Source organism: Penicillium concentricum (assembly GCF_028827145.1).
Source record: "Penicillium concentricum strain IBT 3081 chromosome Unknown utg000004l_segment0_segment0, whole genome shotgun sequence".
Taxonomy (NCBI): domain Eukaryota; kingdom Fungi; phylum Ascomycota; class Eurotiomycetes; order Eurotiales; family Aspergillaceae; genus Penicillium; species Penicillium concentricum.
The window spans coordinates 2,067,145-2,079,943 of NW_026622757.1; the positions used below are offsets into that span (position 1 = coordinate 2,067,145).

The 12,799-nt window shown below is 50.7% G+C and overlaps 4 protein-coding genes across 4 annotated transcripts; all 4 read left to right on the forward strand.

Moving 5' to 3' along the window:
* Window positions 1-749: 749 nt before the first annotated feature.
* Window positions 750-1,838, forward strand: N7517_009729 (uncharacterized protein; the record flags this gene model as incomplete). The annotated part of the gene is made up of 1 exon (XM_056727452.1): window positions 750-1,838. The coding sequence occupies one exon, from the start codon at window positions 750-752 to the stop codon at window positions 1,836-1,838; it is 1,089 nt and encodes a 362-aa protein (XP_056576024.1).
* A 1,060-nt stretch (window positions 1,839-2,898) lies between these two features.
* N7517_009730 (putative chromatin assembly factor 1 subunit A) lies at window positions 2,899-4,917 on the forward strand (the record flags this gene model as incomplete). Its single annotated transcript, XM_056727453.1, has 3 exons — window positions 2,899-3,591; window positions 3,649-4,763; window positions 4,818-4,917. The coding sequence occupies 3 exons, from the start codon at window positions 2,899-2,901 to the stop codon at window positions 4,915-4,917; spliced, it is 1,908 nt and encodes a 635-aa protein (XP_056576025.1).
* Window positions 4,918-5,630: 713 nt separating this feature from the next.
* N7517_009731 (uncharacterized protein) lies at window positions 5,631-10,389 on the forward strand (the record flags this gene model as incomplete). Its single annotated transcript, XM_056727454.1, has 3 exons — window positions 5,631-6,986; window positions 7,052-7,161; window positions 7,218-10,389. Coding segments are annotated over 3 exons (4,638 nt in total), but the record flags the coding sequence as incomplete, so codon positions are not given.
* A 903-nt stretch (window positions 10,390-11,292) lies between these two features.
* N7517_009732 (PP1-complex regulatory subunit GLC8) lies at window positions 11,293-12,336 on the forward strand (the record flags this gene model as incomplete). Its single annotated transcript, XM_056727455.1, has 3 exons — window positions 11,293-11,359; window positions 11,444-12,164; window positions 12,228-12,336. The coding sequence occupies 3 exons, from the start codon at window positions 11,293-11,295 to the stop codon at window positions 12,334-12,336; spliced, it is 897 nt and encodes a 298-aa protein (XP_056576027.1).
* Between the last annotated feature and the right edge of the window lie 463 nt (window positions 12,337-12,799).

The following is a 12,799-nucleotide window of genomic DNA, read 5'->3' on the forward strand; positions in this document are numbered from 1 at the left end:
AGCATTGGTCCATAAGCCGAAAGAAATTTGAGAGAGCTGGAGAGAGACAACAATTTGAAACATTGTGAACTCAGAATGAAATGTAACCGTAAGTTTCCAGCCTCAGGTGTGGCTGAGCTAAGTACTCCACCCGCCAAATTGTGTGGGAAAGTACATCCTCCGTCGTGTTCCGTATCGTCCAATCAATTTACTGAACCAAGGAACCGCCGGTCAGAGTCCTCAAGGTTTCCCCCGATCTCCCCTTTAAGACTTGCCCATCCCAACTTCCCCCCATCTCGACATTTATTGGACTTCAGGGCTGTCGTTTCCTTCTTTGTAATATCTCCCTATTATTACAGTCAGAGAGATCGCCTACCGATTGAGTTACAGTTCGTGTGTGCGCTCCAACCCCGTCATTCTCGCCTCAACACTACCCCAAGGATCTGCCCGAATATCAGCCCGAGCATCAGCCGATTGCACGTCAACACCGTGGTGTCACTACATATTTAAGGGCTCGACTCTCATCCTCCCGCTTAAGACCCCCTAAAGCGGATTGTGGCGGCTGCATACTGCAGTGGGCGCTGAGGCCGCATTATCTCTCTATCCGTCAGCCGCGCGCGCATCGAGAACGCCGCCTTCTTAAGTCAGCATCACGAATCAGGATTTCGCCTCCTGAAATAATCCCCCGCGCACTCACGAGCAAACCGAACTCCTAGAACAGAGGGCCCCGCACGTTGGGATTTTGAGGCTGGTGTACTATTCCGCCCAACATGACTGATTTTCGAATGCCCCTCCACCAAGGGCCTCCTGCCCGGAAGCCTCTCGCTGGTGCCCAGCACGGGTATGGTGGATATCAGCCCTACGATTCTCCACGGCCCCAACTTGCGCCCCATCTAGCGAGCCCCCAGACCACACATAGTCGGACTCGAACCACATCCTCCAACGTGTTGCCCTACTCAGGCGGCTCTCAGCACTACCACGGCACACCTCCGCCTCCTATTCCCCAAACCATGACTCTTCCTCATCATCCACCCTCTCGACGCATGTCTAGTACCACTACCTCGACCTCGTCTACCGGCAACCACCCAATGCCACACGCGGGGCAAAGCGTTTCTGACATCCGGCGAACCGCCTCGTCTCGCTCTGCCAACTCTCAGCTTGGATATGTAGCCCTCATGCGGCGGCAAAAGGCTACCGTGTGGTGTGACCGGGCTCAGCCCGAAGACGCTAGAATGCGCGAACAAGCCTTGCGGGACAAGAAGAGAGCGTACCTTGAAGTTCATGGCGCAGGCGCCGGCCGAGCAGGAACCTTGGGCAGTGGCAAGATCCGACATGGTCCTAAGGGAGCTGCTGAGTTCTCGCCTTCAAACCTAGTGGGCGCCAAGGTTCCCGTGCGATTGAGTGCGAACGAGGTCGGCGATGGGGATGATGACGCTCGCAGCAGTGATGGTGGCGCAATTCACAGACGGACCGGCAGCGGCCGCAGCTCTCTGGGGAGTACCCACCGTTATCCAAGTGGATACTCGCGGACACAGGGAACGATGGGCAGCAACAGCACGCCCCCAAACGAGAAGACTGACCTTCCAGAAGTGTCCGAAAATACAACCGCGGAGATTCACGAAGAAGAAAAGAGCCGATTGTCCTCTCTCCAAAAAGATGATTTCGCGACAAGACACAGCAGCGAGCACGAGCAAGAAGACATTGTTGGTGACATGAAGGCTCCGAGCGCCGCCACTTCGGCAGCCGAAAAAGCCCAGAAGGCAGCCGAGTTGCGACGACGAGGCAGTGTAGACGAGCGAACTACTTCCATGACCAATGTGCGACTTTTCGTCGCAAATCCCGACTCGGACAGCGACTGAGGTCCTTGTCATGCAGCGCCTGCCAACCCTTATATCATTCTTTCACCTCTGCCTCCTCTTCCTCCTCTTCCTCCTCCTCCTTATATCCCGCCTTCTTCCATCTTTTATGATTTCCACGTGATTTCTCTTACCGCCTCATCAATTGCACATAATACCTATCACGTTGCAACTCCACGCCTGGCTCCATTCGGCAAATCTTGATGGTTTAGACCAATGCGTCATCCTACTTTGTCTATATCTTTGCACGTTTGCTGTCTGATTTACCCCTTTTTATTTAAAGCGCCGCATCTCTCTTTTCCTCCAGGCTTCCTTCTTTCTGGCTGTATATCCTCGATGGCACCGCTGGTCTCCATAGGCTGGCTCTCTGGGTTATCTTCGTCCTTCTACGGCTGCATACGGGGCCGCCCTGGCGTTGGTTATCTGACTTAGATTATCTTAATCTAGAGATAGTAATTTCACCCAATGATTATCTCAATTCCTCTTGCATTTAGGATAACTTCTATAGAGGGGTATATGGCTTTTTGTTTGTGTCGTTGCGTAGTGCAAGGTGATTGAGTTTTAGTACAGTAACCAAATGACTTGAGTAGCTTGAATATATCGCACCACAAAACATCATGCTCATTCCATATTGATCTGGAAGTTTCAAGTCATGCCATCAATTGCGCAACATACTAAAGACCCCACACAAGGAGGATGTCGGGCACGTATAGTGGTTACATAAGCACACACGTGCTTATCGGTCGCGAGCGCGAAACGATTAACGCGTCCCAGTGTTGGCCCAATTGTCAATGCTCTACTCCGTACGTTAAGCAGCGACGTCAATACTCTGAGATTCCAGACCAATCGTCTATCTTAAGTGACATCCGTTATTTGTCTCTCCAAGTCGCACTTTGCCTTAGTTAACACGACCTAAACCGCCTATGAACTGAAGTCGCGACCTATCACACGACAGCCTGTCCCCATCGCCCCTTCCCTCTCCTGAGACTTCAGGTTCTTACCTAGCTCTTTCCACCTACCCTGGAGCCAATGGTCAATGGTAGCCAACGCATCCTTATCGCCGATGCAGTCGGCCTCATCCTTTCCCGCGTCACCTTCATCCGGTCCCCGAAAACGCTCGATTCAAGAGGTTGATGATGCGCACATACCCTCGCCAAATGCAAAGCTACCATTGACTGAGCTCGCCGGCGAAAACCAAGAGAATTGCGACCCATCTCTCCCCTCCCAGACTGACGACATTACTTCCCCGCCAGTTCAAACCAAGCGCACTCTTCCACCTCCCCCCTCGGTCGAAATCGTCATGAGAAAGACACGTAAACAAAGTGAAGATGGTGATGCCGGGGGACTAACATCCGCAGGCACCAATGCTGCCTCTAACCCTGAGCCTGATACCCCGGCCTCTAAGAAACGCAAGGTAGTCTCTGCTGGCACAGATTCCAAACAACAAGAGAAAGAAGCCAAAGAGCGCCAGAAGGCCGAGGAGAAGGCGAAAAGAGAGGAAGATAAGATAAAGAAAGAGGAGGAGAAAGCCAAGCGAGAAGAAGAGAGGCGCCTCAAGGCAGAAGAGAAAAAGAAGCGCGACGCTGAGCGCGACGAGGAGAAACGACACAGAGAAGAAGAAAAGCGGAAGAAGGATGCTCAGCGTGAAGAGGAACGCAAGCAACGCGACGAAAAGAAGAAAGCAAAGGAAGATGAAAAGGCCGCCAAAGAAGAAGAGAAGCGCAAAAAGGACGAGGAGAAGGAGAAGAAGACCAGAGTAAGTGGCATGCATAAGTGTCCTAACAGAAAGATGCCCACGGACTGACCGGTTCAGTCACAACTGAAATTGAACTCTTTCTTTGCCAAACCACCGGTCCCTGCCGCTTCGTCTGGACAGGTGATCACCGCTCCTTCGCCTAAGAAGCCATCTACTACAGCCGATCCCGCTCGCGAATCTCGTGGCGTGCAATCAGACTATGAGCGAGAGTTTCCTGCTTTCTTTTTACAATCTCATACCGTTGTGGCACCTCCCCATCGGTTTGAGCGTGACCCCGAAGCCCTCGAGCACGTACGCGAAACGATCGATACATGTCTATGCAACGAAACCCCCACTCAAATACATCCATTCCGTCCATCAGAAGTCTTCCAGATAATCCCCTTCCATCGGGGGCGTCAGCCAACGACCTCTGTTAGGGACATACTATTGCAGCTACAAAGATCTGACGATCCAACTCAGCCGGTTCAAAACCAGAGCATAATGCCATCTCCGAGGCCACAAGAACTTCTACGCAAGGTCACAATGAAGTCTCTCAAGTTTGGCGAGGACATTCGCCCTCCCTATCAGGGAACTTATACCCGTCGCGTGTCCGAGCTATCTACGCGAAGACTTGCGCGAAATCCGTATCACCGAGGGTTGCCGGATACTGATTATGATTATGATTCCGAGGCGGAGTGGGAGGAACCCGAAGAAGGTGAAGAGCTGGACTCTGAAGAAGAAGATGAAGGCAGTGATGAGGGCGAAGATGATCTCGAGGGTTTCCTGGATGATGAGGATGATGCCCTCGCTGAGGGCAAACGGCGTCTCATTGTGGGTGATTTAGAGCCTGTCTCTACTGGAATTAAGTGGGCTTCCAAAGGAGTCGAGCCTGACATGGAGGTTTATCGGATGGAAACTATATCCGATGCGGTCCAGCTCCCCATCGACCCCTTCTCGACTGCATACTGGGAGAAACCCAAGCCCGTGGATCCAGTACCTGCGAAAGCGCGACCCGCGACGGCTATAGACGGTTTCCTTGTTCCTGCAGTCCCTGGAGCACTGGCAGGCAGTGCTTTACCTCCTACATCGAAAGCGAAACGGCCGTTTCCGCCAGATCAACTCGCTGATTTCAAGGAAGCAGTTGAAGGCAGTGATCTCAGTAAGATCGGGTTGGTCGAGATCTTGAAGAAACGGTTTGTTTCCATGATGTCTTATATTAGAGCATATACTAATCCAGATATATCTAGATTCCCTAAAGTGTCCAAAGATACACTCAAAGCTACCCTTGATCAGGTTGCTGCTCGTGTCGGGCAAAAAGAAGTTGATAAGAAATGGGTTTGTCGGTGATACTATGGATTTCCTTACACGAATACCTATGAACGGAGTTTTGGGTTGTACCTATTTGTAATGTCATGAACGATTCACTAATCGTGATCCAACTTTACTTTTTTGTTCTAGAAATCGGGGTATCCCGGGTTAGCTGCATGAAATAAATGCCGTGTGTATAGTAATAATCTCAAGGTTGCCACATCTTAGATCTTAGGTCCGAGATTTTAATAAGATCTACTCGATGTACGTCGATGTACTCCGTATTAAAACGTAAAGAATACACATATAAATCCGGGCGCATGAGGGGCGCATGGACACCTCATTCCTGCACTGCCAACGCATCATTTCGTTGTACCTGTTCTCTTAAGAATAAGCCACTTAGAAGTCTTTTTCTATACTTTTAGCACTTTTATTCTGCAACTGTCCGTTTCGAGTTCCCTTTGGTGTTTTTATACGTTTCTTTTATAACCATCTCCCCTTATTTTTTTCCCCTTTCCCCTTCTCCCCCGCCTTTTCCCTAGAAACACACTCTGAGAATCTTTTTTTTTCATTCCAGAATGCGATAGGCATTCGTCAGTTTGGGGGGTTTGCGACTTGTCTGTCGCTAATGGCAAGATGATAGAATATTCTTTGCCTTCAAGTACGTCATTTATATCTCTTTTGCGCTTTTCCTCTATATGGAGGGGAAAGAGGGTGTTTCTCTATACTCCCCGATTATGATCTGACCAGCTCCAGCCGAGCAAATACCTGCTTTCCCCAAAGTTAATACACCATGTGACTTGTCGCATCGGGCGCAAGATCCCGCATCGGTGCCTTTACCTCCTTCACCTCCGGGGTCGCCCATGTCCGCACTTGAATCTCCGTTGAACGGCCCAGGTGAGTTGGGCTCGGGCCGCGCCAGTCCCATGGTACCAGCCACTCCTTCCAATGGACACAACCCCGGGCCCGCGATGGCTTCTATACCTATGCTAGTGGAAGATGTCCCCCAAATTTCATTCGAGGATTTGGCCACCCGTTATCACCAAACCCAGCGCAAACAGGCTCAAAGGAAGCGACTGGAGAAACGCCTGCGCGCCACCAAGGTGTCCATTGGCGTCTCTGCGCGTATGGTTCGTGTCGGGCTGACTGCACAGCGAGGTCTCGTTGAAGCTCTCCGCCATGATGACAAGGCCAGTTTCGTTTCTCTCTATCATACACTGCAAGACCTTCAGGAATCATGTTCTTCATCTCCCTACGATGGCCAGACAGACTCCATGGACTCGGAGCCATCCTTGGAAACTGACATTGGCCGTTTCCCGGATTTCCTTCATCAGCTGAGCCCTCAGTCCCGGACGGACTTTTTGGAGATTTTGCGGCTGGTCCGCTCCGATCCCCAATTTTTGGTTGACCGGTTACAAAGCCTGACTTCGTCGCAATTGGCTGCTTTTACTTCTCCTGCCACTGTTTTGGATACCAATGATCCCGCATTCCCTTCTACCTCCCGGGCCCGGGCCCAGTCTTTCTTAAACAAGAGCCAGGCTCAGTCCGCTGCCTTCAAGGACCACGCATATGCCTTTGAGAGGACTGACCCACTATCTATACTTCTTTTTAACGTTTTTGCCGCTCCTTTGGATCCCGAGACGCCTGAGTCCCGCTTGCGTATGGAGGTGTGGTCGTCCGTCTGCGCTCAACTAATCTCCAACGGAAGTAGTAGATACTATCCTCTTATTGGCCAGATCCTTTCTTCCTGGACCACTGGCAGCACTTGGAAAGCTCGTCCCAAATTTGAACTCTACCTAATGGACATTTTACAAACTGGTGCTTTTCTCCTAGAGCCTATAGCCACACCACCCGGGCTGGATTTTGCCATGGATTCCCTGGACCCCATGCGAACGGATGTTGCAGAGGAATTCTTTGCTTCTGCCGTGGATGACTTGTTCTGCGTACTTGATGACCCGGATGGCGGCTTTCCTCAAGATGTGCTACAGTTCGCAAAGGCCGTTTTGCGGAAGTTGGATAATCCCGAGACCCGCAGTCGCTTTTTGGAGTTTTTGTTCCTCCAGTGGTTCTTTTCAAAGTTCCTCTATGGCGCATTGACGTATCCTGAGGTACATGAGCCTCTAGCCTTTGGTGAACTTGCGAAGCTGACTCCAATCTGCTATTGATGTGATAGACCCACGGACTTCTCTTAGACTTCCATATCAGAAAGGATGCCCGCGAGAAATTGTTGAACCAGGTTGGGCACCGCGCCTACGCTCAAGTCTTTGCTGTTTTGCGTTCAATGTACGTCCTAGCTTGAACTTTCTGCATATTTCGAGATTGTTGCTAATCTCTCCAAGGCATCATTTCTCAATCCCCCGTCCGATAATCAAGGGCCATGTCGAAAACATGCTCTCTCGGCTTCATAACACGATCCCGGCGGAGGTATCCGTTGACCCTTCAATTCCTTCTTCACAGGCACCACTTCATCATCGACGAAAGTCTTCTTCAATTTTCCTGATGATGTCTGCTTTGGATGTTCTCACACTCCTAGACGCTCTCTTCCAACAGACCCCATCTTCTTTGCATTCATCGCCAGCATCTGCAGGAGTTCAATCTTGGCCATCCAGTCCACCACCATCTGTCAACCTTCGGCCAGAGCCACATATGGATTCTGGATTTGCTCGTTTCAACCATGACACAAGTTCAAAACCTACATCCCATCACGGTTCCATTTTCTCAGTGGAAACTCATTCTATCTTAACATCAGAAAATAGCCTGTCTGAAAAGGCTGCTCGCATTCGATTCGAGCTAACTGATTTAGACCATCCTAATGAGCGTTTGAGCTTAGAGCACCCCTCAGGCGAGCATTGGACCATCTTCTCGGTTGCAGCAGACGGCCATGGCTTAACTTGGAGCCTTCTCCCTGATAGCAGATATGAAACGTCCAAAGGCCCGATAATTGAAAGTGAAGATGATGCGCACTCCACGACACTAGGACTGGAGGAAAATCACGAAGCATTACAGACAGCGATCGTTCGACTTGTGAAGGAGCATCGCATTCAAGACGCAGACGACTATGGCTTCATTTCACATAATACTTCGCAGCCAGCTGCTATGTCCTTGAAGCAGCGGTTCAACGAAGCGATGTTCTACTGCCACCATGACTCCGATTTTGTTGGTGCGCATTACTGGTGGAATGCTGCGCAGCAGCTCGGGCAACGAGGAACGCCTAATTCATCGAGGACCACAGACGATTCATGGATCTTGGGCCCGATGCATGAGAATTACAGTCGTTCACTGATCCAATCACGAGCTGTGATTGAGCGTTGCGAGAGCGACTTTGTGTCTCTCGACCACAGTCTCCGCCGACTCCAAACCCAAGTGAAAGACATGACGGCCACATTTTGCAAGATCCGAGACAAGATGTGGTACATGAACGACGTCAAGAACTCCATTAGATATGAGGAAGCTAAACACGTGGCTATGGCTTTGAAAACGATGATCTACTCAGCCCGACTCTTCAACCAGTTCCCCGAAGAACAGCGTTCTCGTTACGGAGCAAAGTCTTTGGGTGGTTCCCTATTCCAGAAACCCGAAGTGCAAGTTATGAACATGATGAAGGCGCCCAGTAGCCAGGGTGGACCAAATAAGCTGTCTGACGAGCAAGTCGAGCTTACTCGGAAATGGTTGTCGCACAACGGAATTGATAATTTCTGCAAGGGCGAAGAAAGAATTCATCGATTCTGTTACGAGGTCCGAATGAGCATCAATAAACTGGTGGGTGAAACAATGACCGAGACACCGGTGTTATGGGCAAGTGAGCTTTTCCAGAGAGAACGCTCAAGATTTGAGGGTTATGGCTCTCGCACATTCCCGGGAATGTCCATGCCTAGCACTCCTCGGCCCTCAACAACCACAAGCGAGGACACAAATTCTGCTTCCAACTTCTATGGTGCCAATATGCCTATGCCCGATTCCATGTCTCGTCTTTCTCAAGATGCCCCGTCATTGGGTCGCAAGCCCTCCATCCAAAGCATAATCTCCGATAGATGGAGGCCTCAGCGTGACTTGCCTTCAATTGACATGTCTTCTCTCGGGGGTTCACCTGGCCGCGCTGCTTCGACATCTACGGGTGACACCTACAGTACATTCTGGTCTGCGCCCCAACGGCACCCTATGTATGCCACAAGCGCGTCGAGCGTGTACTCGCGACCACCGTCTATGTTCAGCGAGACCGCAACTCGCCAGCCCCGTCGTGTCGAACGCAAAACACAGGGGAAGACGGCGTTCATGGATGACCTGAGACAAACACTGACTAGTCTGCTTCTAAGTGATTTGGGCTCTCCGGTATGGAGTTGTGGTAGTGAAACCGACGCTTGGTTTACCAATGCCCTGGACCAGAAACGCATTCAGGTGGAAATGCGCCGACGAGCTGCTGTCCAGAAATTCTACGCCGATTACGAAGAGCGCTCCAAGCATCTTGGTCAGCAACGTGGTTCATTGAAAGGTCGCCGGAGCAGGTCTCTGGGCAACCTACGTGTATCTCAACAAGAAGCTCCTCGTGCGGAGACCTCGTCGCGGCTACCACAAGCATCTTTAGAATCGGACGGGCAGGAGGCCTTCTCATACAAGGCAGTCTTCCATCGGCTGATTGAAGTATTCTCGCGTCATGGAAATCCATTTGTAAAGCTCAATGCGTTGCGAGACTTGCGTTCGTTGGTGATTGCATCGCTCCTCTCGCCACAAGATGCCAATTCCCCTGCTACTCTCAGCTCTTCACCGGAAGAAGGAGGCAGGATGCGAAACAATTCTCAACTCCATCGGGCCACTCGCCACAGTTTCTCGGAGGTGCGGGCCACCAACCTACCACAGGTGGGCCCAGTGCTACCTTCTTCTCCTCCCGAATCAGTCACATGCGGCTCCCGTCGGTCTGACTACTCCACTCCATCGGAAGCACAAATCGTAGCCGCCTTGCGCGACCTAATTCTAGAAGTGAAGCCGAAGACTCTTTTCAGGGACTTGCAGTTCATCTCAGCGTTCGTCCCAGGGGATCAGCTGAACAAGACGGACCGCGGGACAGCATTCCTCCAATTTGGTCTGGCCGCACTAAGTCTCAAAGAAGAGATCTGCCATAGCATGGTCGAGATCGCCGACCGAATCGTCTTCCAGGAGCTCTCCCGTCGTCATCCACCCTTCGCCTCGGACTTCCAATCCCGCCCCGGCCATGCTATCCAAGATGCAGCGGGGATGTGGATTATCACTGCTAAAGAGGGCAACCCAGTCGCACAACGCGAACTTGCAATCCTTTATCTGACACACCCAGAACTTCTCCCACGCGTGACACTTCCTCTGACCCTCCCGCGAGATACCTTCAAGGCGGAGATGATGTACCGACGAGACAAAGACTCTAAATCGGACCCGCAGAGTATGTGCCTGGCACTGCACTGGATGCAGCTGTCGGCTAGTGGTGGCGATACTCTTGCTCGGAATCGACTTCGTGAGCGTGAGGAGTTTGACTCCATTGCATGAGAGACTTCTTGGCCTGTCTGCTTGTCCGGTCTTTCTGGGCCTCCTTTTTCTTTTCTCATTCTTTTTCCTCGCTGGCTCGATTTTTTTCTTCTTTCTTCTCACACTTTGACCTTCTTTTGCTTATTTTCTACATCGTGATTATTATGTTGCATATATATCCATATACCCCCGTTCGGGCGATCTAGTTGGGTGTTTTAAGCATTCGTGGACTCTGAGACTCTTGCCTCGGGGTTCTGTCTGGGCTTGACTCTGGAACATGACTGGCGTTCTTGAATACATTGAAAGACTGGGCATTTATTTGTCTTGATCTAGTCTAATCTTATATTTCCTTGTCTATCCATCTACAGTAATGTTTGTATCCCTCCATACTAGAGTTTTATAACTATGTTGTCTCTTTTGAAGATCCGGGCGAAAGCGTCATGCACGGTTCGAGTTTCGGCTAACATATAGCATCAAGTCATTACAAGGAAATATGTATGACGTCCAACATCCCAGATATCGTCAGGTCGAATCTGATAAACGTTTACCTAAGCTGGAGTCGTCGGGTAGATGATCGGGCCGACGTCATCGAGGCATTTGCACCCCCACCGTCCACTTGACCTTATATTCTTCTTTCTTTATTTCAACCCGTGACTACCGTGAGCTGATATCTGAGTCAGGCTGATCTTCGTTTGATTTATCCGCTTCCACCCGCCCAACCATATCAGGCGGTGCTCAGCCTCTTTTTTTTTCTCGCACGGATTGCAGCTGAGCAAACTTCAAGGCTTGTGATATAATAAAAATAAAACAGGCCACACATCCTTTTCGTTTTCCTGATTCCCACCCTTGGAAATCAGACTTCTTGTTACATCGTCCACTTGCAAATCGGGCGACACCCGGTCTTCCCCTATCAATCATCCCACCATGACTACCGCACCACACATGCCGGCCAAGGCGCACAGCTCCGACGATGTGCACCATCGGCCAAGAGGTGAGTCCAAACTACGTCAGCGTCAAACGGCGACTAAAGGCAACGATGAGATCTGACCAGTGCACTTTTGCGCCAACTAAACAGGCATCCTCAAGAACTCAAACTCCTTCCAAGGCGCTTCCGCTCCAATGGCAGCCACCTCCCCACTCTCCGTTCCAACCATCTCCGAACCGGAGGAGACCAAGGAACTCACCATCCTAAATACCCTGCAGAATGCAGGCCGTCGCCGATCCTCGTCCACTACCCGCCCAGGCACTACCTCGCGCCGACAGTCGTCAGCCAGCGCCTATGATGAAAACGAGCCCCGTCTAAAGTGGGATGAAGCAAACTTGTACCTGACTGAGCAGGAGAAGACGGCGAAGATGAAGATCGACGAACCCAAGACTCCTTACGCCCCCCACTACGACCCCAGCGAAGATGATGAGCTGATGCGGCTCGACGATGCACAGCAAAGCCTAATCGATGTGCAGGGCATTGTCGTCGATGAACTGGACTCGGCCAAACCCACCCAACACCTGAAGGGTGTGTCAGAGGATGAAATCCCTGATCTGGAGCTCGGTGAGCCCGAGGAAACCATGCCGGACGTTCATTTGGACGAGGCTCGTGTTTTCCGTGACCGTAGCATGAGCACGGACTCGCACAAGAGCGAGAAGCATGTTCATGTCGGCGTGGAGGAAACGAATGGTACCCATGTGCCTGCTGATGATCCGCTCTTGACAACTGAAGAGGCCCGCGCGAAGCACGCTCATTTCGAGCAGCAGCGCAAGAGGCACTATGAGATGAGGAATATCAAGGAGTTACTTGCGTATGTTGATCCTGGTCCAGCCCTAATACTCTGTGATTTTGTCAGCTAACTTTATATGTCTAGTCATCCTGAGGATTTGGATGAGGAAATGGAAGACAACGATGGGTCGGAGCCTGGTCCCCCGCCGTCTATGCCCAACATGCCTGAGCGGTTCCGCAACAACGGACAATAGAGATAGGCTGCTTTCTTAGTCTTTTTCTGTGATTTTGTATCTTTGGGTCTAGTTCTTCCCCCATGACGGTCCTGGTTGATTTCGGATTGCCCTTTCACCAGTCTCTCCTGTTATTCTATTATGTTCTCTTCTGTGTATATTCCCCCAGCGCTTTCACCCTTAACTGGGCTTTTATTCTTGCTCGTTTCCCAGTCTGGATTTCCACTTCGCAAATGATCTCTTCGTTCCAGACTCTGGTCTATCCCTTTGTGGCCAATTCATGGGAAATGAATACATGATTTACGTTACCGGATCTCACATGTAGCATCGTAGCAACGTAATATCGTTGGTTCTTGTCTAAATAAGCTCTGACGATCTGAAGATCTTCCGAGGCCTTGTCCTACATAAATATCAAGGCGCAAAAAGTATGTTTGATGTGTTACTAAACAACCATATGGTCTTCATACATAATACTACTAAGTAA